This window comes from Aythya marila (assembly GCF_965140915.1).
Source record: "Aythya marila genome assembly, chromosome: 22".
NCBI lineage: Eukaryota > Metazoa > Chordata > Aves > Anseriformes > Anatidae > Aythya > Aythya marila.
The window spans coordinates 3777902-3805158 of record NC_139063.1 but is presented as its reverse complement, the minus strand read 5'-3'; the positions used below and the strand labels follow the sequence as shown (position 1 = coordinate 3805158).

The window sequence follows — 27257 nt, the reverse complement described above, 5'->3', positions numbered from 1 at the left end:
GTAGTTGCATTACCACACTAAAGCAAGGGCTGCCTTCAGCCTGATTTGGCGTAGCGACCTCTAAATGAATCCCAGCCGCAGTCTTTAACCTCCATCACTTGGGCTGAATAAGAACTGCTCCCTGATCTCCCGATGACCTAACTAATACCAATTAGACGTTTTCCACCACATCACCATGACAATGGGCTCTCTATTACACCATTCCTTCCTGTAACTAGCCCTAGGGTGGTATTTGGACGGATCCACCCTCTCTTGCTGAGATCAGGTGCTTGAGGAGTGGCAATACAGGCCTGCACAAGCAAATATCGCACAAAGCCAGCTCCTGCTGGAAAGCTGAAAGAATCCCAGACCCCAGCACAGTATTTCAGTTATGTTTGCAGAATCTGCCCTCCTAGGAAAAAGTTCGTGCAGTATGCTACACTTCAGAAAATCCTACCTCAACAGCCAGCACAGCTTGAAGTCCCAACACGCAGACCCTGAAAACATTTGTTTGACCAGCTGTCTGCTGCTTTGTGCCTGCCAGGCACGCCGCACAGCACCATGCCCACGCCAAAAAGAAGCGAGCAGGGGCACAACGGGGAGTTAATGGCGCTCTTGTGGGCCACGGGAGGGAATTTCACGGGGAGGGCAGGCAAAACACCCCACTTTCGGCAAGGCGGTGCGACCTGCTCAGCCAAAAGCAGGCTCCCCGAGAGCAATTCGCACCAATGTGGCACAAATCAATGAAGAACGAGATCCAAGCCCCCTCCTCCCCTCCCATTCAGCCCCAGACACCCCTGCAAACACAATGTTTGCCATCCTACAGAAGTTGCTCACAGACAACCGTGTACATTGAGCCAATACAATTCTCTCCATCAAGACAGCTTTACAGAGAAACGTGCCCTGCTACGGTCCTTTGTGCTTATTTTTTTTCTCCATTTTAGTCCATACTAAAACAGCCCTGGAGAAGTTTCAGGGTTTATGCTGAAGTTACCACAGATGCTGCTGCCAGTTGAGGCTGCAGTGCCCTGGAAGAAGCCCCGCGGAGCGCTGCATTGCTCCAGGAGGCTGCACCCCCACACAGGGTTTCAGCGAGCTCTGAAGAGGAGCTTCCATTCACAGGGACAGAAAGGAAAAAAAAAAAAAAAAAAAAAAGGTAAAAAGGTCTTGGAGTGCTTGAGTCTGAATCCTCAGAGCTACGCTGACTACCTCCTGAATGGGAGCATCCATGTGGAGCTTTAATACACCCTAACGGATGCAAATTGGGTTTACATCTTCCAAGCAATTGTCCCTATTGCTTCCCGAGCTCGCCTTGTGGGTACCACCTCAGATTACTGACATCTTTTCCCTCCCCAAACTATTTTCTTTGGTATGTTAAAACAGTACCACCAGGACAGCTTCCTTGCCCCTAGCCTTTGGTAAGTCGATGCTCTCTTTCATCCTACCCCCAAAAAACACGGGCTGTGCCTTTCTTCTGCTACCTGCTCTAGGGCAACTTTTGGTTCTTGAACATTTCAGCATCTTTTCCATTTGTTACTTGTTTCCCCTCTAGTAGTTACCTCATCTTCACAGCCCGCTAGCAAAGGCAGCTTCTCAAATACATTCTTGTTCATTCTTTTTTTTTTTTTTTTTTCTTTTTTTAAATATGCGCACACCACACGCTGCCTCCTCTGCACAGATTTTCTTGTCTGTGGTCACCCACAAAGCTAACCAGATCCTCAAGAAGGACAGAAACAAGGTGAAGATCCACTTTTCCATGACTCTTACAGGAAGCACGATGACTGTTAACAAATTTCAAGAAACATTTGGAACAGTTCATAAAACCATTAAAAAAAAAATAAAGAAAAAAAAGAAAAAAGCAACCCAAAACACAAAACCCAAACATATTTCCAGGATGTGACCAAGTCGTCACCTTGATGGCTCAGCGTGGGAGGACTCGACGCGCTTCCAAACTGCATGGCTTTGAACTGCCTCTCTCCTACAAGGCCCTAGCACCCAGAGATGCTAAAAACAAACACGAAGAGCATCGCTCCCCACCGCAGCCTTATAAGTAAAAGTCTTTAAGCAGAAGAAATGGAAATGCCAGTTAATTTCCTCCGACAGAGGAACAATAGTTCATACACGCACCCGACTTGTTGCGAACAACAGGCTAACTCGCCCTCCCTGGGGCTGCCGTGTACGTCCCAAAAGCTGCAACACCTTGTTTCTTCCCCCAAATCTCCCAAAATAAAGACAGACGCCTACTGCACTGACAGGGTTTTAACTCCTCTCCTCTTAGCAGCGTTGCTCTGTCTTCGAGAGCATACCATCAAGAAGTCTACTTGACTCCGCTCTCTCAATCCTTGTAGGAAAATTTAACCACACGTGCCTGAAGAAAGGAGCAGTCTGGGCTGAAATACAGCAAAGTGCTGATCGATCTGAGAGCTGGTGCAAGGAGCGGAGGTGCAGCACGGCTCCTCTGCACGCCGCTGTCAGGAGGGCTGGGGGAGCCGAGAGGAAGCGATGGCTGCTCACTTGCAAAAAGCACTTGAGGGTAAGTAAGGAAATACCACGCTCCGACTGCAAAAGGCTGGAGAGTCTTCTCTGGACTGATACATGGGAAATCCTTTCAATAGGAAACCACAGGAGTAGATTACTGTGATTACACTTCAAAAGCAAAGGCCCTGCCACAGAGAGACATAATTGAGAGAAAGTGTCGCTCCTTGATCACTGAAGTCCAGACCCCCTGCTTACACCTCCTTGCATTCATAGGAATTGCTTCTATTCTGCCTTCAATCTCGGTATCTCTGCTGTTTTCTAACACCGTTAAGTACCAAAACTCAGCAAAACACAGCCCTGTCACCACTCAAACTTTTAACAGCGAAGTTCTCTGGTACGGCGTTGAATGAAAGAAACCGAAAGCCAGCGCTCCAGAGAAACTGCTGAGTTCTCAAGGAAATTTAAGGTATTGCTAGCCTTAGAGCTTGTAACAGCAAGCCCAAAGCAAGCTTAAATGGCAGAGTTCAAAAGCTCTCCAGATCAGTGTGTGCGATGTAAAGAACGTCAGACCCCCACCACGAAGCAGCACCGTGAGAAGCGGCTAAAAACCAGCGGCACAGCCTCCTGGCTGGGCGAGCAGGGCGAAAAGCTTCCCAACAAAAACCAGCCCCAAGCAGAGAAGTCAAACGACTGACAGCCTCTCCGCTGCACGAGCAGACATGTACAGCTTTCTAAAAAAATATATAAAATAAAAAAAAAAAAGCGTGAAGTGGACAAGAGGATTTCACGAACAATTCTTAGATTTTGTCCCGCAGAAGAAGCGTTTGGCCTCTCCAAAAAGCACTTCGCTGAAATTGGAGGGGACTTGCTTAATGGTCCCAGCAGGAAAACGAGTAAAGAAAAGAGGCAAATCCCACTTCGGAAGCAAGAGCCAAACCCTCCACAGCCGTACAGAAAAGTCTAATTCTGACCTTCCCGATTACCTTATTGCATATTTGTACTTTATTAGGCCAGGGGAAGAAAAGGGAGGAGAGCTCTTTACTGAGCTCTCCAGTTTCAAATCGGCGTCATTCGGCTATTGGCAAACAGAGGTATTGGCCACAACTGGTTTCCTCAGCTGCCCCCAAAAAACTAAAAATAAAAAGGCCAAAAAAAATAATCAAAAAAGCACCAAGCTCTCACCTTGGATCCAAAATCTTTTCCTGAGCAGATCTGTTGTCCGTTTTTCGCGATAAAAAATAATAAAAAGCATTCCTGGCTGTTTAACCGAGAGAAGCCCTAATTGATTCCCACAGTAATTAACCTGCATTTTACCTCGGAGAGTGGTAGTTAAGGAAGTCGGCACTGCTATTTATAACTCATCTCAAATTGAGGGCAGACTGCCTAAAATCTAACACATCCCAGCTGTACTCCTGTTTGAACTGGGGCCAAGGGAATTTTTTAAAGCAATCTTGGCACTGAATGAATGACACCAACAGTATGAGCGCGCGTGTGGTTGTGTTGTGGTGACGTAGCAGCGGAGGTGGATGGAGGGGGGGGGCCGATCGCTGTAATCCCTCTCCCGAGCGCTCTCGCCACGCGCGCGGGCCCCGGCCCCGGCTGCACGGCGCGCCGGAGACGCCCACCGAGAGCCAAACACAGGAAACCCTCTTTTCCTGTGGAACGCCTTGAAGTGAGAAGCACATGGCTAATCTGCATAAAAGCAAAGCCACGCCACCCCTGCCAGGAAGGTTAGTGCTCGTAATCTCTGGCCACGCGGAGCTGGCTGCCTGCGAGGACTTGGACCCGCGCCTGATAACCCAGAAAGAGCCGAGAACAGATGGGCAAGGACCCCGGCAGAAACAGCACGGCGCACGTGACTCGCCACATGGCCCCACGAGCACAAACTATTGTTTGGCTGCTGAGCGCCGGTACAAAGAGCCCGCCGGGTCCTGCCAATTCAGCACCAGGCCGCAGCTGCTCCCGGGCCACCCGGGGGGGGGGACAGGGACTGCCAGACCCCGAGGGTTGAGCTGAGAAGGTGCTGAGCAGCGCCGACGCCGGTTAACGCAGTCCTGAGAGCCCGTGGTATGAGGTGGTCACCTCCCCGAGGCTGAATCCGGATGGGACTTTGCAGAAATTAAGATGTCTTGGAAGAAGAGCGTGCTCTTTGCTCGTGTCTCCAACCCCTCGTTGCCTGTAGATGAGGACAAGTAGTCTCTGCAGGCAGTGAAGTTACACAGCGGATTCCCACGGCAGCTATAAAAATGGTGTGAGTGACAGACAATGCTGGGGAGTTTTTTCGGTACGAATCAGTCAGTCGGTATCACGGTCATGTTGGATTTAAACCAAGCAAGAGAATAAAACCACCTGTGCTCCCCAAACCTTTCTGTGCCACGTCTAGCAAAATCACCCAGCTACACAAGCCCGTAGAAAGCTGTAGAAAAAGTTGAAAAGCAGCAACAGAGCATTAGCCTAACTGACTGGTAACACCTACAGCAGCTCAGGGAAGAGACCCGGGTCCAGATTCAGCAGCTGTGCCAAGGAAGGCCGGAGAACCTCTACCTGAGAGTCCCTGGCCAACAGTGAAATCGCTTGGGAAAAGCTTCTGAGCTGCTGAGAGGACTCACCAACTGACCATTATTTCCAAAACGTGACCCAAATCAAAGGCAAAGTTTGGTGCTGCCTCTTACCATTTCCCATATGTTCCACGTCCTGTGGAGCTGCCCAGGGCTCCGGCTGCTGTCAAACACCAACATCAGTAAGGCCACGGAGGCCCCAGCTCCAGCACCCTCAGCACGCATCCAGGCACGAGGGATTTAACCTCCCACTGCTCAGCCCTCCCCATAAACTAAACCTCTGCCATATTTTCAATTTCAACAGGTACAATTAGAGTTACACTACCAGCAGCATCGAGGCAGACACAGTTTTTGGCACACTCACCAGTGTTAAGCTGTGTTAGGTGTGACGGTACCGGCACAGAAAGCACGGGTGCTTGTGAACAAGCGTGGAACCCGTCTCCGCACGGCAAGGGGGTGGGCAGGGGCAACACAACCAAGGGAGGGACATCCAACAGGCAACACAAGATGCTTCACAAACCCTTTCAGCCACAGTTCGCTCTCCTGCCCCACGTTCACACTTCACTCACTTCTGTGCCTACCTGTAGCCTCTGAAACTGTGCACAAGTGACTCAGATCCCTCTGTATGAGCCTAGAGCTCAGGCTGGGGCAGGAGCACCAATTACCAAGAGGCCTCGTTTGTGAGCAAACACGGCTCATCTTCCAGCGAGGAACACTCTCAGCTGATCTATTTAAGGTCTAAGTGGCTGTGCTAAGGTCAATACCCCTGCCCCAACTCGCTACCCTTTATAGCTTCCTGAGGGGCCGGCGCACTGGGTCACGCTTCATTGCCTCTCTCCCTGTGGTGTCCTGTTTTTAAAGAGATGGAAGAGGCTGAGGTGAAATTAAACATTAAGATAACAAGAAAAATCCTGTAATACATGAAGATGCCCCCAAATGACAAAAGACCTAGAACGCCCCATGGCAAGCACTACGCTAACGTGGATCAGGCGTCCCATCAGCATAATTATAACAAGCATACTTTACTCAGAAAAATCACAGAAATGCTTACGTCTTGTACTTTTCCCCTCTCTTTTTTTAAACTTGAGAACTTCACCATTTTCCTTCGTCCCTCAGCGTCACCAGGGAAGTGCAAACCAGTACTGCTCAGCACCCATCAGTTACCCTCCTCACCCATCCTCCAGGGCAGCACCCATCGCTGTGGGGAATGAGCAGCCCATGGGAGACCAAAGCCAGCACCCCGAGGGACACCAGCAGGCTCCTGCAAGCACCAGGCTGGAAACAGCACCAAAATGCCCCGTGTCACCCCCACAGCGACAGTCAGCTCCGCTTCGAGGTCCCTGTGCCTTGTCCTCCCACAGCACCCTACACCTCATGGGCAATGCCATGGGGCGTGTGCCAGGGGTACCAAAATCCGATTTCTGGAACACAGCACAGGGCTGGTTTCAGGGTTACAAACACTCATCACCCTTGGAAACTTGAGGGAGAAATCCATTCTTATGTGAGCTACAGAAAAATAAATCACCACCGTCCCCCAAATCCAAGACTCTCACTCAGATTCGAGCACATTAACCGAGAGGCAGAAAGCTCACCTTGTTATCAATGGCCGATGCAAATTCCCTGATCGGTTGCTGAAATAACTGACCTCTGCTCAATAGTTTCAGTTCTACGATTAGAGGGAGCCTGGTTTTCTTCTGATTTTTTCCAGTAGGTCAGAGTTCGACCAAATACTTTCTATTCCCCTAATCTGCTAACACACAGGCCTCAAATAAGCTATAGAAATCAGCATTGCACACAAAAGGAAAACGTTTTCTAAACAACCTCACTCACCTGCTTCTAACCAAGTTATTTGGAGCTCCTGTAGATTTAAAGCCAGCCCTGCTAAACGTTGCTCCTTTCTTTGCCTATAGATTTATTACACTCGTTCCTTTGGGGAGGTTTTCTGTAAATCCATTATACTAAGTCTTACCAGTGGAAACAAAGATGAATAAGTTTTCTCCAAACAGCTATACTGCGAACTGCATCTTCCTGGCTAAACATAATTCAGTAATTACCCTATTAACATTTCTCAGCAAGAGGCCAGTCCACACATCTCGGAGGACTTTCCTAAGCACCACTTTTACTAATACTCTTCAAATTGATTAAAACTGACCGGAGTTTTGCTTGCAGGATCTGTTATTACAGAATGCTTTACTCCCTTTACTCCTGAAAGAAGCGAGTCAGAAGAAGATGTGGCTGGGAAGTGAAATGAGAGCCCCACATCCAACCCTCATCAGAAATAACCCAACAGGAGCACAGCGTTCATGCCCAAGTACAAGAGGGGATCTGAGTTTATTCTTTTTCTTTTTATTTGGAAAGACAGAAGGAAGGTGCTAAGCGTGCCCCTGCTTTAAACAAAGTGCGTTTGTTGATCTCATCTTTCCCTCCTAGACCGACTTTAAGCCCTCCTTAACAAATTCAACAAATCCAGCTTATCGAGGCTCTGGATTTCAGTTTCTTTCTTCAGCCCATCACTCTCTGACACATGGCCACACAGCTTATCACACCACATTATTTAGGTATCTCTTAGGACCCTCGATGCAATATTTCAGCTGCTATCATATCAGAAGATGACATACAGCTGGTTTTCTGCAATCTTCAGGATCTACTCAAAGGCGGATGCGCGCTCGCATTAACAAGACATTTTTCTAGACTTCTGTAGAGCCGTGGTACAAAGGGACCTGAAGATTTACGCTACTAACACGGAGGTGGGCTGAAGAAGGAGAGGAGAAAACTCTGTTTTTATGCAAAGTTAGCACTCACGGAGATGCTGTCATTATGAAGTATCCTTTTGCCAGCACAACACCAGTGACAGCCTGAACATCCACGGTGTATAAAGTAACACGAGGGCTGCACAGCAGCTCTGAGCAGCAGGGAGGAGAGACCCAAAGTCAGCACTGTGTCCCCTTCACTGTCCCAGCTCATCCTCGGGCTCTGCAGCAGCCGAACGGCAGCGACGCGTTGTCTGCATCCGATGACTCGGCTGGGCAATCAGCTCCTTCTGCTCTCATCTCAACTCCTTTATCAGGCACTGAAGTGGAAGCAGGAGCTGACAGCTACCTCCGTGGTTATTTGAACGTGGCAGAGAAATCTGACAAACACTATTTGCCGAATTAAGAGCAGTCTAAATTAACAAAGAATTGGGATCCTTTCACAACAGCTGGGGACTGGGGAAGTTTTCAGACATTTCGCAGGTAGTTGGAGTCAGATTACCCCGTTTGCTATTTAGAGAGTCAGTGTCACTTCTAACACCTCCAGTTTTATTTTCATGCCTAAGTATAAACGGAAATTATTTCCTTCTATCCACAGAATGGGGCTGTCCCCTCGCTCCCAAACTCCAACTCGTTTTAGAAGCACACTATTTACCCAACTCAGCCCACGATTTCCAAAGTGTCACCGCTGACTCCTCCCAAAATCTTCACCTCAGCTCTACGGGAGACGACCCCAAGAAACTTGTGATAGTTGTAACGAGGTGGTGTTCCTTTTAGGATGGAAAGAAACTTCCTTCCTGAATATTAAATCAGGCTTTAAGTTTAGCCAACCTCCTACGTCTGCTCTAATGAACTGGAAGCAAGTCAACAAAAAGACGGTTAAGTGTCTTATTACAGCATTTTCGTTCCAGACCTACTTACACACTAGAAGGAGCAAGCAAGCTCTTGTACCACAGAAACAGGACAAGGCAAAGAGCAAGCCATAAAAAAAATAAAAAGCAAGAGAAGGAAGGATTGGGATGGAAGAGCAAAGCTACACTAAGCGTCACCCTGACCTAAGCGATCTGATTTCAATCCCGAAGAGCACAGCTGCTCCCGTTCACCACCAAGATGCAAAATCTTTGCCCTAAGCAGCAGGGAAAACCTGAAAGGCTCCAGAAGTTCTGTAAATCCATTCAGACAACTGAGACCTGTGGCAAACCCCAGTCACACAGCTAATTCTCCGTAGCACCCGTTTCCATTCAAACGGGCAGCGCTGATCTCAGAGACAAATGTCTCTTGGTACTCAACTCCACGGACATTTGTTTTCCACAACTTGAGCCCCAGTACAAAAGAGCTCACTAGAGTTCATTTTCCAGAACAAAGTTAAATTTACCAATTCATTAAAAGCCCTTTGCACACAGAAATCCAAGGAGGCCCAGCGCACATTTAGCAGTCTGATAAGGCACCTCCAGCACACCTTCCTAATTTGCTAAAGACACTTTCTTGCCATGGACATGAATGGCAAAACTTACACAAGCTCTGAAAAGAAAACAACACAGAGAGACATCACGTGAACTCTTCTGGAGGGGAATTAAGTTGGTTTCACCCAGGCAGAAAGCACCCACCATCAAGCAGAGGGGTAGCAGGCCAGAAAAGGAGCCCATGCATTATCAGCTTCTCCCGTTCCAAAGCAACACAACAGGAAAGCTGTCCAGAAAGAAGTTATGGGTGAGTCTGCCTGGAGACGGACCTTCCTGCAACATTTAGGGAGGGAAAGAGGAGGACACGGCTAAATTGCAGAGCTAGAGATCCAGCCTCTGACTGCGCTACCTTACGCGGCTTTCCTCATTTTAAGCTATGCCATAGTTCTTCATACATAAAATAGGAATAAATGTGGCACTGCAGGTTTCTACCCACTTGTGTCTGGCTGAAAGCTCCATCTGTATTTGAATATTTCAACATTTTGCAAATCTGTTTCATTCCCCCCCTCCCGGAATAAAGGGTGGCTGAACAGACTCACCGGACAAGCAAATTCCCATGGCCACCTACCACACGGGGTTGGTAAGGCCAAACCCCAGAGTTCAGGGCTCTGAAACACCCTAGGTGTCCAACGCTCCCAATTCTCCTACCACACAGCACCACGATGGAGCAGGACACAGCCACACTCACGGTAAAAGCGAGGTGCAGCTGTCGGAGGCCACCTCATCTCAGCACACAGAGCTCCATCTTGTCCAGAGCAGCTGCTTGCCTTAATAAGAGCTGCGTGTCGGGGCCTGTAGTTTCTCCAAGCCACGTTTTAAGAAGCACATAGGCTCTTCCTTGCCTCTGCAGAATAACTGAATTTGTTTAAAAGCGTGTATAAGGCAACATAAAGGAATGCCAGAATAATCCAAGTAATCTGAGGTTCGGAGCTCATTGACAGAAGGGATCATCTCAGGTTAAGTTAACCCATGACCAGTAAGGAAAACACAGTGCTCCACCAGCCATCCTCACCTCCAAAACTGAGAGCTGGAGCTCTCAGCTCAGCCACGGACATCGCTGCTGCTCTGAGATGGGCCAGCCCCTGGTGCAACCATCTGCTAATACCTCCAGGAGCATCTCCAGCCACAGGCTTGCAGTCGACGCTCACAGCACACCTCACACTGTGCCAGCGTTAGCCCCAGCATCGTCTCGTTAGGAGCTACCTGGCACCCCTTAAGCTCTGTCCGTCCCTCCCCACCTCACCCCAGTATTTCATAGGAGGGATCTGACACGAGGCAGGGTAGCAAGGCTCCGCTTTGCTAATAGGAAGAAGAAAAAGTTACTTCCCTTCTTATTACAGCAGCTGACAAATTTGGATGCTATTTTTGTGGGCTTTATTGAGCCTTCTCTTATTTTAGCCTTAAAATTCAGCCTTCAAGACTCCACTTTGGTTCCACGGAACCAAAAATATTTAAAATTGCAGTAATGACAAGTTACCATCTGCATTCACCAAGGATGCACTCGGTAACTTCGTAGCAAACAACAACCAATCTCCAGTATTTATACCCAAATGATCTATTTGCATCCCGAAAGCAGAGCTGCTGTCATGCCTATGTTGGCGAGAGGAGAAGAGGCTGGGGGAGATGAGAAGACTACGTAGGCAAGAAACGCAGAGCTGCAGCCAAGTCAGCTCCCAGACAGCAGCGAAGACACTGCGAGAGCCCTCGGCGAGCCAGCACTGTCACGATTCAGGTACCTTAAACTCAGCAAGCCCAGCACAAATCCCAGCCCTGCAGTGGCCCAAGGTCATTGTCGTTGGAAAAAAATAAAATTAAAAAAAAAATCCACCAGCCCTACGTAGCTGATTATAGTGGTTGGGAGGCCTGGGTCTACCACCCTACGCTCGCTTCTGTCCTTGGGCTTCTACACGCCACAAAATCCAGCTTCTTTTAAAGCCAAACGAACACCGTGGGGAGTTGCTGAGCGAGTTCGAAAGAGCGTGCTGGCAGCTGGGGAGAAGATACAAAAATTCAGAGCTGTGCCAATGCCATGGGGGGAGGAGGAACAACCAACGTTGCACAGTCTCTTCCCTGGTTTCAGGAACAGGTATAACAAGAAACTGCAAGACAACTCATATGAGAAAAGGAAGAGGAGGCATGACTGTACCTTGACAGCAGTGACAACTCCGAGCAGTTTATTGCCATTTGCAGAGCGATCAGATTTAAAGCTCCCATTAACACGCGCTCACCATCCACTGCAGGCATCGCTGGTACTTTGACACGATGCGCTTCCAATACTCCGCGCTCATCATTAAAGCCGGTAAATCTACACCCTGAAGCTCAGCAGCAAATTATATCACGATCTCCTGATACAATATGCCTAATGAGTTATTCTCCTGAGCGCCCGGACCACAGATTTAGGGCCTTGCTCCGGAGGAGAGAAGGGAGGCGAGGGTTAAGGGCCGAACACAGTTGAAAGCCAACGAGGAACACTCGATTGCTTTGGGATATTTCACAGAACACTAATCACTTCATCTGATTTTAATTCCTGACACCAAATCAGCATATAGCTTTTCAAAGGAAATCTTGTCCTAGATTGCAAAGTAATCAATCACAATTAACGTGGAAGCAAGCTTTTGCAACACTGCCATGCCTCGTGAACCAAACAGGAAGGCCGACGAAAGCATCTCGGAAATATTTTTGAAGTAGAGGCTGGGGAGACAATCCAGGAGAGCTCGCCAGCCACTTCTGTACTTCCACCAGTGGGTACTGGGAGACAAGCATCAGCCGAATGTTTTGCTTCTCCCGAGCATTACCCAAACAACTGCTTTTCAGACCATTTCTGTTACAAACCCCCACCAGATCCAGGCTCAGCACACTCACTACCTCCAAGTCTTTCCCCCACCAAACACGCCCCGTGCCAAGGGAGCCAAATTCTGCCCGGAGGCAACCAGAACTGACATTTCCAGTGAGATGATTTTTCATAAAACCAATGAAGAAAACCGTTCGGGGTGCAAGCCCGTGCCCAGAAATGAACTGTGATCCGGCAGTTAGGGCGCAGGGACAAGGAAAGCCCCTCTGAGAGGCAGAGAACTGCACTTCCTAGCCTCGCTGGTTATCATGAACTGAAAACTAGGAGATGCTTAAATGCTTCCTACGATAATACCGTCCAATTATCCCCACTCAATTTCAAAAAAAAAAAAGAGCCCAACTCTGTCAAAACACAGCAGTTGCCCTGGATCCTTTTCAGGGACTCAGGAGCACTGCGATTACAAGCCCCCTACACAACAGTAACCAAATGAGTTCGTTTGAAAAAAAAAAACTTGACAAAAAGCCCCCCAGGCAGCTCCCCCAGCCCCAAGGGCAGGCCTGCAGAGCTCCTCACACCGCGTGCAGCTAACGCACAACCAAGAGGCCGTTTCGGGAACACGTGACGGCGCTCAGGGAACTGGCCTTGAATGCGAAGCCTTTTCCGGGGTGAGCAATGCCAGCTACAAAGTCAGATCCTTAACTCAGGGAAACAAAAAAAAAAAAAAAAAAAAAAAGCTGCAACTAACACCAGCACTTCTACCATTTCAATGTATCTTCTGCGCAGAGGTATGAGCTTTTCTTCAAACCATTTCACAAGAAGTATGTTTGAGGAAAGACCACCTCTCGTCTAGCACCAGTTTAATTATTTACATACAGTTAATGAATACCAGATTCTCCTCCTAAACTTGTACAGGGTGCATAGTCCTGCAGTCATTTGGACTTTAAATCCATCATCAGACTGTTAAGAAGAACGAAACTCAAAACAAGACTACAGAAGAATCCCATCCAGAAAAGTACAGAGCGAGCCTGCTGGGCTCTGGGACCCTGGAAGAGGTTCAGGTGGTAAAAGCAGGACAGTCCAATCCTTTCGGCACAGCCCCCAGCGAGCACAGCAATCTGGAAATAAAGGGAGACATTTTGCAATTTAACTAGCGAGCTTTTCCTCGAGGAACTGGGGGACGGGGGGAAAAGTCACACATTTGTAACTGGTTATCGTGTAACTTTTGCCTCCGATCCCAATACCTAAACAGACCAGAATAAGCAAAGATATTCAGTTGAGAGGACTTGAGACAGGTTGTTTTTGTCATGTCCAATGTTAAGGATAACAAAGCACCAAAACAGACTGAGGAACCTGCATTGCCTTCATTGCTGCCTGCCCTGTGCTTAGGTAGCGCTGATCCTGCCCTGGAGCAGGAGAACAAGCTAGATGACCTTCTGAATCCTGATCCAGCCCTCTGCCCGGTGAGAAAACCATCGTCACCCACAAAGACAACACAGGCAACGAGCCAACAGCGAAACGCGCAGGCACCGCAGATCGCTCTGCACATTCCCCACCGAAACACATCAAAACCGGTGCCCTGAACCCAAAACAGAATGGCCGTTTCCAGCAGGTGCCCTGCCTCTTCTCCTTCTCAGACCACATCCACGCTGCTGCAAGCACTGCTCCGACACGGGCAGCGCTAAGCACAAAGCCCAGGGCCGGCAATCGGAGTGGCGTGACGCACCGGGCAGAGAGCATCCCAAATCTCAGCCCCCGCTGGGGCACGGCGGGACTCCCACCGCGATGTCTGGAGGTGTAGCTGCAGCTGTGGCCTGAGCTCAGGTTTTAAAGCATTCCTGCTCAGCTATTCACAGGCAGGCTGCCAGAGCGGTGCTGACATCAGAAGGGAAATGGTAATTTTCAGGGTTTCTCTTAGTCAAACCTGAATGAAATCTCACAAGTGAGTGCATGGGGGGGGGGGGGGGGGGGGGGAATACTTGTTTAACCCAGTAATTCTCCCCAGGGGAAATTCCAGAGTCCTCCGAACTTGAAGAATTTCTCTTTGAGAAGAGTCACAGAATCTCTCAGGATGGAAAGTGACGGCTACCTCAGGCCGTGGTCTGACATCAGCAACTGGCTGCTGCCACCGAAACACTCTCTCCTCCCGGTCACATGCCAGAAAAAAATGTGAAAGTGTAGCTCGGTCCCCTCTGGTTTGTCACAGGGCCAAAAACACCCGTGCTGACACAAAACACGGGGCCAGCCCACAGCAGAACAAGCAGCAGAGGTCTGCTCCGCACCGAGGGGACACTGCCTGTGTCGGGGCCTCCTGCAGCTTCTCCAAAAACTACTCCCCGTGTCTAAAAGGCAGTTTCTTGGGATAGTTCAGGCATATTATTAATTATCCAAGAGCAACAGGAAGTTACTCAAGCTTTAAAAAAAAATGAAAAAAGGAGAAAAAACATTAGTAGCAATTTAATATGTCCTTGAAAGAGGTTCAATTGCTATAGGTAACTCACAGAAACGGTGACATGCTGGTTATCGCATGAAATGCCAGTGACGGGAATGGAGCGGTAGCTTTTCAGGGTTATTTACACAAACTGATTTTTCATGGAAATTTCACAGGAATTAGCGCGCGCACTCTCCACCACCTCGCTCCCCCAGAAAGAAATTTCTTTAGCATGATTGTTTACGGAACAAAACGATCCCTTTCTTGACTTGCTCCTACCCACTTGTCCCCTTTCTCACCCTCAAAATAAGAAGAAAGAAGATTAGAAATTAGATTCTAGCTACAGCTATCATTTTACCCTGAACATACAAAACATTATTTGCTGTGAAATTCGGAAGTAGCTTTTATTGAGTTTACCTGTCATTATGTAGTATCCTTTACATTTCACTACGGAAAGCTCAGGCCTACATTGTGTAAATACTTACTGAGCTGTGACTGCAACTCAGAAATACTCCAGGAAGAACACCATGGCAAACACGGTAATGCTCTTCTTGACGTACTCCAAAAAAAAACTCAAAAACGCTCAAGTTGCATGACTGAACTGCTGAGTTATACGCTGAGAGTGCAGGTGCACAGAGGAGTAAGAACTGGGAACCCCTCCCTCATCCATATGTTAAAACGTATTATCACATCTGATTAAGACACTACAGGAACTGGTAAAATATGTACATGAGCTCAGCCCTGAGAGAAGCAGCTCCTCCTGTTCCAGCCCTGCTTCTTTCACTCTACGAGCCTCTGCGGACAGGCTGAGGTGCTGCTCCTCTAAGTGCATTAAAAGGGTCTTAAGGATGCATTCAGCTCAAGCCATGCACTGGGGGAAGAACCATGGCCTCACGCTTCGAGCACAGGATGAGCCTCACAAGACCCGTACTCCATCCTCAGCCCTGTCCCAGCTCCGTGCCTCACCCTGGCAACTTCCCACATCGACATCTCGGCTGCTTCCACCGAAAAGCAGTCGCTGCAAGAGCGCGAGAGCTTACGTTCCTCCTCTACATACCAGGGCAAAACAAATGACTGCCTGAAGCCTACGGTTTCCACGGAATTTCAGCCTCAAGAAGAATAAGCGTACACTCAACCCAGCAGAGATGACATTTAACTTATGATTGGAATTTTACTGGAATCGGTTTATAAATACAGCACGGCCTTCCTGAGCCTGCAGAAAACACGCGAGGCCTCTCGGTAGGTGACCAACTTCACCGCTTTTCCAGCCACTAAAATGAAAAACAGAAAGTCACCATCGGCCTCCCGAATGGCACCCAGAACAGGTGGACGGCAGGGACCCAGACGGAACACGTCAGCTTTGGTCCAGCGTGCCAAAGAAAACTGCTTTTTTTTCTCCAATCCCACCTGTCACTCACTTCAGGCTGGAGATTTATCGCTTTGGCTAACAGACATCCAGTATAGTTTTACCAGTGCGTGTGCATAACCTCCTAATAAATTAAAGGCTGAACTTCTGGAAATCAGCTCATGGCAGAAAAAAAAAAAAAAAAAAAAAAAAAAAAAAACACTTTTGCAGGATTTCTCCCCAATTACCCTTTGTTTATGGACCCTTCCAGAAAAGAAAGCAGGTTGGCCCTAACAGCAACTTTAATGCCGCCAAGCTTATCTTTTTCATTCTCCCCCCTGCACTTACGCCTGCCTGCCTTCGGTTTCTGCTTTGCTGCTGCCCGAGAGTTTCAAACATTCTTGGCAGGAATTGGGCAACGGCATGCTGATGAGCTTTTCCCCAGAGCAATCCATCACACAGGAGTTGCAATTCAAAAAAGAAATCAAACTGACTAGACAAAGAATTTCAAATCCACCCGGTAAAAACTGGAAAGGGCATCCTTCTCTAGTATTTTAATTACGGAAGAGCACGGATTCAGATTTGTGGGGCAAAAACTGGATTTCCAAGCTGGTGGCGTTCCTTTGAAAAGAGCAGACAGAAAAATGGTGGAAAAGTCGCGTATGAGGTAACAGTAAGATAAAACGAACAGCTGCACTATTTAGCCTAATTTTAGACTCCAGTTTCTCTCCGAAGGAAAGCTGATGTGTTTTGCTTTGTTTTTTAAATAGGGTCTTCACGTTAAAATTTCTGTAAGATAATATCCATTAACCAGTGTTCTCAAATAAGACTACAGACTAAAAAAACAATGAACACAGCAAATTTAGGGGACTACATGGATATATAACAGCATTTGAGTCGCATGCTTCCCCCCAGTTTCTAGTATCACCTATGAACAGGGGAGAGGCTCCGCGTATCAGCTGAGCAGTCAAATCAGGAAAGAGAAGTTTCAGCAGGTAGAACAACTTGAACTGGACTGATAGTTTTAGGAAATGGGCAGGCATTCTCACAAAAAAAAAAAAAAGAAATATGACCCAAAAGTCAGATGTACAACCTTCCATAAAGCACGGCTCTGTCTTGCAACCACCACGGTGATTACAAGAGGCACCAGATGTAGAAACCCTCCCCTAGTACAGCTAATAAATAAGGATTGACAGAACATTTCATTTATACTTAGCAAAAGGCAGGTGCCAAGCATTACTAACCCCGTTCCACTGAGGGGAAAAAATGAAAAATCAAAAAGGACGGCACAATCACGTTTGCCCAAAGTTTCATGGTAAACTAGCGGGGACAAGGGCAGGAAAACTAAGCTGCAGTTGAGCATCAGAACTGATGGTTAGTGTCCCGTGTCCTAGCTCACACGTACCCTGCCCAAATAACACTAGTCACCGTAAAACCAAGCATCATGACGACGGTATTTCAGAAATCAAGGTGCTTAACAGAATCGGGCAACAACACCTGGTCTACCTCAGGCTACTCTAAGAAGTAAGCCTGTAAGATCTTCAGCATCCACATCAGAATTAACTGCAGTATTTCTTACAATAGAAGACAACCCCCACCTTTTTCTACTTCTTTTAACACAGAGAAAATCTGAAGTCGCCCATTCAGAGGTGAAGCCTGACCAGAAAAAGATGCAGCACCCCCGTTTTCATTGGAAAGCCCTCATGCGTACTGCACCTCGCAAGCAATTCGAGGCCTCCTAACGTTACCATGCTAAGCAAGGAAAAACCCCGCGCTCCAAGCCAAGAGGAGCCAGGTCTCAATTGCAGATTCCAAGATATCACAGCTCATTGGCAGCACAGAGCCATTTGGTGCCAATTTAGTTTAAAAAACATATTTTCAACAACATTTTTCATGCCTCGCTTACCGCTAAAGTTGAGATCTAAGTCAACAAAACATAACTATTGTATGGCAACGGGCCCAAGAGCGTTTTTTATTAGCATAGGATTTTTAAACTGACTTTACTGAACTTACAACAGCGGCCTGGAGACGACGGTGCACCTACGGGGAGGTTATCCAACGCGCCAATGGTTAATAAAATCCAAACACATCTCCCATTACAGGAGACATCGTTTGCCGTAGTAAAAGCGTGTGCCACGAGAAATGCCCACCTCTTACAGGGAGGGAAGTGCTTTCTCTTGAGCAGTTTCCTTTAGGTCCCAAGACGCTGGGAAAGCCAGCTTGTTATTAGGAACGGCTACACGCTCTGAGGGGAAGTGGAAACAAATGCACGACAGAGCTGTTAGTAAAATGGAAAAACTGAAAACTAAGATCCCAAGCCTGGTTCCTTACGAGTCATTCCCACAGAAAACCACAGATTTCTCATCCCACACTCTGTAAAAGCAGGCATTCTCATCTCTTGACCCTATTCCACATTTCCCAGCTGTAAAGGTCAGCTGAAACAGACGCAAAGCCCCTAAACCTCCATCCCAGTCCCTGCAAACACAGAGCACATCTATCTTACGGGGGGCTCCGGGAAGCACCACGCTCCTGGGGCCAGCCAGTGAGCAAAGGTCCGTGAGGGCTACAGACCATCCCTATCAAGTGATTGTGCTCTTAGTTTATTACAGGAAACAACTTTCACGCCAGAAATTACTTCGTCTTTCTTGATGAGCAGTGTGATGAAACTCCCCTTATGGCATCATTCATAAATCCTACCACATGTGGAGAATTAAAGGCACTCCTCTTCGCTGCTCAGGACGGCTTCCCAGCCCCAAAACCTCAGGTTAATACCCCAAAAGCTCCTGAACGTAGGAACCCCATGCTCTTCCCACATCACCTTCTCCAGGTTTGCACCAAGAGACACCTCTCTTTGTAGTGGGTCAGATGAATTACACTCGCCTCTCGCTCCCCTACAGTTCCTCAGAAGTTAGGGCTAAGTACCTACTCTGTTCTCCGCTGCACAAGACAAAGGAAAGACACGAGCTTTAAATCCTTCCAGCTGAGGGAATTTAACAGGCCACACACCTGAAGGAGGCTGTTATTTGGAATGGAGTTATATTATCGTTATTAATTAACCGTTTCTTGTGAGCGGCTCAGAAGACAGGTGGAAGCTTTTCGCATCCTGCCAGATGAAAGGCCTTTTTCCTTTTTAACAGCAGAAAAAAGGAATTGTCAGTCTGAGTCCACTAATCCTTCATGCAAAAAGGATTTGGGGGGGGGTTGGTTTGGCTTTCAGGGTGGGAGAGTTGTTGGTTTACTTTTTATACGCTATTTGTACCATCTGAAGTTAAACTAATCCTCAGAACAGCTATTCATTAATAATTCCAATTAATGAGACTAGTTCCTCAGATATTGACATACGATGCATCAACAGCTCCCAGAATCACATCAGTTTCACTTTCCGGGACAAAAACGCAATCCAAAGACATCTCCCATTGTACCAGAACAGACAGAAATACGCTTTTGTCAGATACGCAGCCTACTAAAACCCCTGCTTTAAAAGTTCAGACATCGTATTTTAGCAGACATTTCATCTAGATTTACATTTGTCAGGATACAGAAAGCCCCTTCAAATAACCCCCCGAGCATCTGTGACATTTGTCCGAGGTTCCTCTATGCCTGTATCCCAGGTATGCATGAACGTAATCCCGAGGACCCGAAATCTCCGCTCAGCACAGCCGAAAGCTCACCACCCGCTGCCATCGGGCAGGTCGATGACCACAGAGATAAGAGCCACTCTCTCAGACAGCAGCGTTCCCGTCCGACAGAAAGGACGGGTGAGTAACTCAAGATGCTGAAGGAGGCTGCCTTCAGCAATCAAGGAACAAAAATTAAGCAGTTTTCAGATTGACACCAGAGAAGCACTGAGTAAGAAGGGAAACTCTGGAGGCTGCATGTCACGCTACGTCAAGTGTCTCTGACCCAGGGCCTGAAGTTAGAGAAAAGTACACAGAAAGAAAAAGGGAAGTCTGTCAGTCCTGCACGAGGCCACGACAGGCCTTGGGGATGCACATCTAAACACAGAGAGTAACCTCTTTTTAATCAAAGCTTCCAGATACCAGCATCTCCTTTCCCTGTATCTACAATATCTGACGTATGTACTGTACTGCTTTCTCCTCTGCCCTTTTTCTGGCCCTCCATATTTCCAGCAAGCAGGAAATTCTACGCATACAGCAATAATTTTAATTTTCAGGCTTGTTTTTCCTATTTGTATTCCTCTGCAAAACAAGGAGTTGGGACACTGTGGAGTCTGACCACAGCAAGAACTTGCATGTCCATCAGATCTCCCTCTAAATGAAAGAGAGGGTCAGGCAGTGTCAGTGCTTACCCAAAGAAAGTCAAAATGTGCCCTGATAGGTACGGTTAGAGCCCTCGGCCTGTCCTCTGGTAAAGCTCCCAACGGAATGTAAATTGGTAATTGACCATTTCCAGTGCTTCCACCCCAAGTTTGGTTTTGATTGCTTTGTTGGGTGTGTTTTTCTTTTTTTTGTCCATTTTTTTCATTATTAAGGCTGTGATACACCCCAGAAACCCCCACATCTCCATCTCAAAGCACCCTAACAGCCCCAGTTTTGAAAAGGGCCAAAATCAGCCAGGAACAAAACGCATCCTCAGACCCATCAAAGAAATCATTTATAACCAAAGGGAAAGTCGCATAACCAAAACAAACAGCAAGCCCATTGTGCGGAGAAGCCCTGCCACTGTTCTGACAACACAGACTCTTATTCCAGGCCGCAATCAAACATCACAAGCAAAATAAACCCAAGGTACAAACAAAAATGCCATCGCCTCCTCTTTTGTTTCAGGCACAATGCGAGGAGGCCGGGCTGGCCGGGATGGATGCGGGGCTGCCACCCGAGCTCCTCAAGGTCACGGCCAATTTCTGCTGGGGGGTTGGTAAAGGAGAGAGGGGGGGGGGGGATGAGGATGAGGAGGCGGCGAGCAGCAGGGCCGCTTTGGGTCGGGGCTGGCAGAAAAGGCGAGTGTAAAAGTTTATGAGCTCATCAGGATTGTTGTACCATTACATCAGAGGCAATTATAAATGGCCAAGAGCAGGAGATGGGGAGCCAATCAGATCACAGATAGGATGTCAACCTAAGACCAACTGTCTCCTGGCTTTGACAGAAGGATTTTACCTCCATAATTCAAATCCCAAACCAAAGCGATCTGCGCTTTACTACTCCCATCGCCGAGCTGCTCACCGCCGCTCCCCGCCGCCCGCCCAACCTCCGGGCCTCCCGCGGGGGGAAACGCGGCCCCGACGAACCGGGCCGAGCCCCGGCGACCCCGGAGGGCCCTCGGCGACCCCCGACACGAGGGGCTCGGCCCCCCCCCGGGGAAGGGAACCGGGGCCTCGGGGCCCGGCCGGCGGCGGAGGCGCTGCCGTGGCCCCGCCGTTGTCCCACGCGGGCCGCCCGCGAGCCCCGACCCCGGTTGCGGCCGCCGCCGCCGGGCCGAGCCCTACCGGGGGGGGGCGACCGCCGGACCCCCTCCCACCGGGAGCCCCCCGGAGCCTCCCCCCCCGAGGCAGCCCGCGGGACGGCGGCGGTTCCCCGGGAGCCTCGCACAAAGGCTGGGGAGGGAGGAAGGGAAGGCAGCGAGGCAGCCATTTTAGAGCGAGCCAGCAAAGCACAGACAATGGCAGCTCCCCAGCAGCGCCGGCCCGCCGGGGGGGGACCCGCGGGACAAGCAGCTGCCCCCCAACACCCCGGGACCCCCCTCCCCAGCCGCCCCCCGGCCCCTCGGGGTCCCCCAGCGTCCCCCCCCACCCCCCAATCGCCCCCCTGCACCCCCCGCACCCTCCACGCCGGCCCCGCCGTTACCTGCTGGCTCCTGCCGAGGCTCTGCCCGCTGCCGCTGCTGCTCCCCGGGCTCATGGGCGCATGGTGGCTCCTCGGGGGGGCTCCTCCGGCCGCGGCCCAGCCCTGGCTGTTGCCCCCGCCGTACTGCGAGACCATATCCGCGGCTGCCGGGCCCTTGGCTGCTGCTGCTGCTGCGGCCGCTGCTGCTGCTCCCCCGTCCTGCGGCCCGCCGCTATAGTCGCCCCCGGGGTACCCCTGGTAGCCGCGGGCGGAGCTGGGGGAGGTGAGGAGCTGGTTGAGGGTGGGGGTGGCGGTGGGCTGCGGGGTGGCGCCCCCTCCTCCTGCTCCGCCGCCGGCCGCCGAGGGCCCCATGACCCCGAAGCGCTGCTGCTGGAAGGCGGCGGCGGCGGGGGACTTAGCCCCGGCGGAGCTCTGAGCGCTGCCCCGGGGGGAGCTCAGGGCGTAGGCCTGGGGGGGAGGCGGGTAGGAAGCGGCGCTGCGGCCGGCCGCGTAGTAGGAGTTGTACTGGTGGTTGGCGAAGCCGTGCTCGGCGCCGCCGTGCGAGTTCTGGGGAGGGGGCGGCCCCGCGGGGGCTCCGGTCGGCCCCGGGTAGGGCTGCTCCAGGCCCCCGCTCTGCAGCGCTGCCATGCCAGGGCTTTGTTGTCCGCCATGTTGGTGGAAGGCAGCGGCGGCGGCGGCCGCAGCAGCGGCGGCGGCGGCGGCGGCCTGGGCGCCCCGGCCGTAGGGCTGCCCGAAGCCGTAGGCTGGCGGGGGCAAGGCGGCCGGGTGGGAAGGGGGAGGCTGCTGCTGCTGCTGCTGCGGCGGCTGCTGCTGCTGCTGCGGCGCCCCCACCCCGTCGCTGCTGCCGCCGCCGCCGCCGCCACCGGGCGGCTCCGGGAGGTTATTGTTCAGGGTGGCGGCGGCAGCGGCGGGCCTGGGGCCCGGGTTCCCGTTCGAGCTCTTCAGGTCGGCCTCGGCCCCTGCGCCCCCTCCGTTGCTCTCGGCCCCGTCCTGCAGCTCCTTCCCCGGGGGGCCCTCGCTCTCCGCCTGCTTCTCGCCGCCGCCGCGCTCCGCCGCCGCCTCACCCCCCGCCTCCTCCGGGGGACAATCCCGCTGCTGCTGCTGCTGCTGCTGCGCCTCCGCTTTCTTCAGCTCGGCTGGAGCCGGGGCGCCCAGGCTGCTGGCGGCGGCGGGGGCGACCTGAGCAGCCATGATCCCCCCTCCCCACCCAGCCGCCCCCCGCCCCCCCCCGGGCCGGTCCCGGTCCCGGTCCCGGTCCCGGTCCCCCCCCCCCCCCCCGGAGCTGCTCCCTGCCTGGCCGGCCGGCGTGAGGCCTCGCTGCTCTGCTGCTCCCCGCTCAGGCGGCGGCGGGCTCTTCAGGGCAGCGGGGGCTCATTCCCCCCCGGCCTGCTCGGCGAGGCGGGGAGGGCTCCGCTGGGCTGGGCTTCCCGGGGCCTGGCCCCGCTGTACCTCCTCGGTTGCAGCCGGCGGAGAAAGGGGAGGAGGAGGAGGAGGAGGTGGGGGGGGGGGTGGAAGAAGAAGAAGGAGGAGGAGGAGGAGGAGGAGGGGTGTTGGGGGGGGGGGGGGGCAGACCCGGGACGTAGGGGGCTCGAGGAGCGGGAGGGAGGGAGGGGGGGGGCAGCGGCGGGCGAGGTGGGAGCCGTGCCCGGAGCCGGGCCGAGCGGCGGCGGCTGGGGCCGGGCTGGGGCGAGCAGCTCCCGGCTGGGGCGCGCCGAGCGGGGCTCACTCCGGCACGAGGCTCAGCGCTGCCATTTTACCCAGCGCCGCGGCCGCCTGCCAAACCCGGAGCGGAGCGCGGCGCGGCCCGGACGGGAGCCTCCTCCTCCTCCCTCCTCCCTCCTCCTCCTCCTCCCTCTCTCTCTCTCTCCTCGCTCTCTCTCTCTCTCTCTCTGCCCCCCCCCCCCCCCCCCCCTCCCCTCCCATCACAAAGGAGGAGCGGGGCCGGCCCCGGCCGCTCGCGGCTCGGCGCGGCGGAGCTGCCGCTCGCAAAACCCGCGGTGGATTTCGCGGAGTTGAGAGCCGGGGAAGGGGGGGGTGGAAAGGGGTGCTGGGGAGGGAGGGGATGGAACGGGTCGGGATGAAGCGAGCGGGGTTGAAGCGAGCTGGGCTCAACCGGGCCGGGCTGAAATGGGCTGGGCCGAACCGGGTCGGGTTGAACCAAGCTGGGCTGATCCAGGCTGAAATGGGCTGAGCTGAACTGAACTGGGCTGAACTGGGCTAGGCAGAACCGAGAAGGGCTGATCCAGGCTGAACTGAACCAGGCCGGGCTGAAATGGGTTGAGCTGAACTGAACCGGGCTGAACTGGGCCAGGCAGAACTGAGCTGGGCTGATTCAGGCTGAGCTGAACCGGGCCGGGCTGAACTGAACTGGGCCAGGCTGAACCAAGCTGGGCTGATCCAGGCTGAAATGGGCTGAGCTGAACTGAACTGGGCTGAACCTGGCCGGGCTGAACCGAGCTGGGCTGATCTGGGCTGAACAGAACCGGGCCAGGATGAGCTGAACTCGGCTGGGCTGAACTGGGCCAGGCCAAGCCAAACTGGGCTGAAATGGGCTGATCTAAACCAGGCCCGGCTGAACCGAGCTGGGCTGATCTGGGCTGAACGGAACCGGGCCGGGCTGAAATGGGCTGAGCTGAACTGAACCCGGCTGGGCTGAGCTGGGTCGGGCTGAGCTGAGCTGGGCTGAACCAGAACCAAGAAACGAGCAAATTGCCTGGGGAGCCAGCGGAACCAGGGCAGGAGGAAGCCCCCCAGCATCAGCTGGGCTTATCCCGCTCCAGTCAGAGGCCCTGCTCGGGAGGCAGCCCCCCTTGCCTTGCTAGGATGGTGAGGCCGTGGTTCCCACCATCAGGAGGCCACCAGCCCACCTCCCGGGGACAGCGGTGAGGGCACATGGCTGCGTTGCTCAACACTGGCTCTGGATTTTCGGCAGGGAAGACGGCCCGTGGGTTAACGAAGCGCCTCTTCTTTGTCCCTAGAAATTCCATTTAGAATTAGCCTTTGCAAACTATTAAGGATTGTCATTTCCTCTCCGCTGGTTGTGTCCCTCTGGAAAGAAGAAAAAAAAAAAAAAGAGTTGGCGGCACGCCATGACAATAACTGCACACACGGACATCCAAGAAAGTCCGGTTCCCGCTCCTGCCAAAGCGACAGCAGTGGGCAGTGAACCAGGAACTCCCTCGGGGTGGCTGAACGGGGACAACCACAACCACCTGAACGTGTCTAGACACAACACGTTGGGCAATGGGATGGGATGCTCCCGCCGTCTCAAAGGATAACGAGGTGCTGGAGCTCCCCAAATGTCCACGGGTGAACCAAACTAGGCCACGTTCTTCTGCAACCACTTCAGGCCCAGTTTCCCACCTCCTCCATCCCCACAGCCTTTCTCACAGTGGGAGGAGGGAGGAAAGAAATGTACCCAGAGCTTGGTCCTAGAGCCAGGTCCCCTGGCCTGTCCTGTTCCAGTGGGTCCTGTGGTTGCAATTTTTACTTCAGATTGTACAGGTCTGTGGGAAAGAAACAAAAATATGAGTTATTCAGGTTATAAAACACAAGCTCACAGAAATTAGGATATGGTTGCTCAATAAAAATGGCAGTCATATAGTTCAGCTCTCCGTCTGTGTACTGGATCAGGACAGCTGGGCAGGAAGGTGTCTCCTCCGGCATAGGGAAGTATTTGGCAAAGCCAAGTGGAAGCCAACACAACTTCACAGAGAGAAAACGCCAGAAAACAACGGGTAAGGAGTCAAAGGAAGCTTCTGAGATGCAGGCTTCCATTTTAGACCACCTTGAAACAAAAAACTGGGGCAGAAGTAACCTTGATTACCAGAGTTACAGTGATGAAGGCCCGAAGCTTGGCCCAAGCCTAACAATCAGCAGGCCGCACCACGAGAAATCCCATTTTAACACCACTGAGGACAGTGGGGGAACCTGGGTCTGGAGCAAGAGGCAAGCCAAGGCACAGAAGGACGGAATCAGTGCCAGTGCTCCAGGCCTGTTAGGGACGAAGTGAAGATTTCAGTGTCTACTGCTGTCAACTCAACCCTCACCCTCACTGTAAAACTTATCATATAAAATATTTATTATCCAGAATGCAGGTGGCAGAACAAAAGGGTTTCTTCCAAAGCTGAAAGTGGGAGGGGAGGCTGGATGGGGCAATAAATAGCAAAATTTTAACTGTATTCTAGAGCAATAAAGAGCCCTGCAGGCTCCTGGACAAAGCCTTTTGCCACTTTACAGTCTTTACAGTTGACTGTGCAGCGTGGAGCAGATTCCCTCACAGTAAATTGGTCAGTCAGTCTTCCTCCACAGCGGTAAATAAACTATTAGAAAGCAAAGGGTCATAAATGATGGCATCTGTGTTGTGATATGAAAAGCCTTCAAAGGCCTTCATGAAGTTTGGAGCCTCAGAGTTTGAAAACTGGGGAAAATGCTAGAAAGGAAAGTTGATCTACGTGCTGTCTTTGGAGGAGCCTCTGTTACTTGATCAAACCCGACATTCTAGAAAAAGCAGAGAAGCAGAAGGAAAAACTCCTTCAGCACATCAGGCCCGACTCCCTCAAGTGAGCTCCTGTGGCTTTATTAATGCCCATGGTGGGCTCTAGTGGACCACAGCACCAAAATACTCTTGTTTAGATGTTTTGTTTACTACAAGAAAAACCCAACTGGAAGCAATTCTGCCATTTAGCTCCAGATCAGTCTCAAGCAACAATCTCCTCAACTCCAAAGCTACATTCTGCTTCGGGAGGCAAAGCCCTGCTGTCCAGCTGAGCCCCACCATGAGTTCACTGGCTGCAGATCAGGAGCTGCAGTTTCAGCCCAGGGGCACCCAAAGACTCCACGCTCCGAGGTACCCCACGTGTCTCAGGCTTTTGGAATCTTCTTCAAAGAGCGCTAGGGCAGACTATGAAACCTGGTGTTGACTGTAATGTGAAAAGCAGGCTGGATTCCCCAGCCACCCACACAGTAAGGAGACACTCACTTTACCAAATGTTTGTGAAAGCTGAAGCAGATTTTGGAATATGCCTCATCAATGAGGCCCTGGCACTTCACTAAATAACTGAGGCGTTCAATGAAATTCCAGCCATGGGGTTTGGAAGGCAGATGACGGAACAGTTCTTAACAACATTTCCACCTAAGAGCTGAAAATCCTCCCGCCGCTCGTGCCATCCCGTGGTGGAACTACCCAGCTCTGCACGACGGGACGAGACTTTGCGACACGTCGACGCTCTTCCCAGCCCCAGCGCTCTCGGCTGAGCCGCGTGCGGCAGTCGGTCGTCTCTTCCCCATCTCCCAAAGTGCTGAGCACGCTTTCCTCCACGGCAGGCTCGGCCCCGAGCTGCTCAGATGGGCTGGGGAGCCAGCTCGGCGCTCTCCCCTGGCAGCGCAGGCCGCCACCGCTAGGCTGGCTCCTCCTGAGCCCAGCGGAGTCTCCTTCATGGAGGTGGCCGTGCCATTTAACCCAGCGCTAAGGCGGCGAAGGAAACCTGGTGTAGATTATAGAGTACTAGAAACAGGAGTAGCGTCTCCCCCATGAGAAAAAAAAAAATAAAATAAAAAAAAGGCTCTGCCAACTGTGTGATGGCAAATATGGACTGAATCGTTGACATGGAAACCGGACTAAAGTCAGCCGCGCTCCCTCACGCTCGCACACACACAAGT

At 51.5% G+C, this 27257-nt stretch overlaps 1 protein-coding gene across 3 annotated transcripts in view; it reads right to left on the bottom strand.

Moving 5' to 3' along the window:
• The window catches only part of ARID1A (AT-rich interaction domain 1A), a 61033-nt gene extending 37932 nt beyond the window's left edge, over window positions 1–23101 (bottom strand). For 2 of the 3 annotated variants that reach the window (XM_082777429.1, XM_082777430.1), the window contains exon 1: window positions 21597–22843. In XM_082777429.1, coding sequence (XP_082633555.1) covers window positions 21597–22787 — 1191 coding nt within the window. In that variant the 5' untranslated portion in view covers window positions 22788–22843. Of the gene's footprint in view, window positions 1–21596; window positions 22844–22889 lie in introns of those variants that run through there. The other variant, XM_082777431.1, reaches the window with a different exon arrangement.
• Between the last annotated feature and the right edge of the window lie 4156 nt (window positions 23102–27257).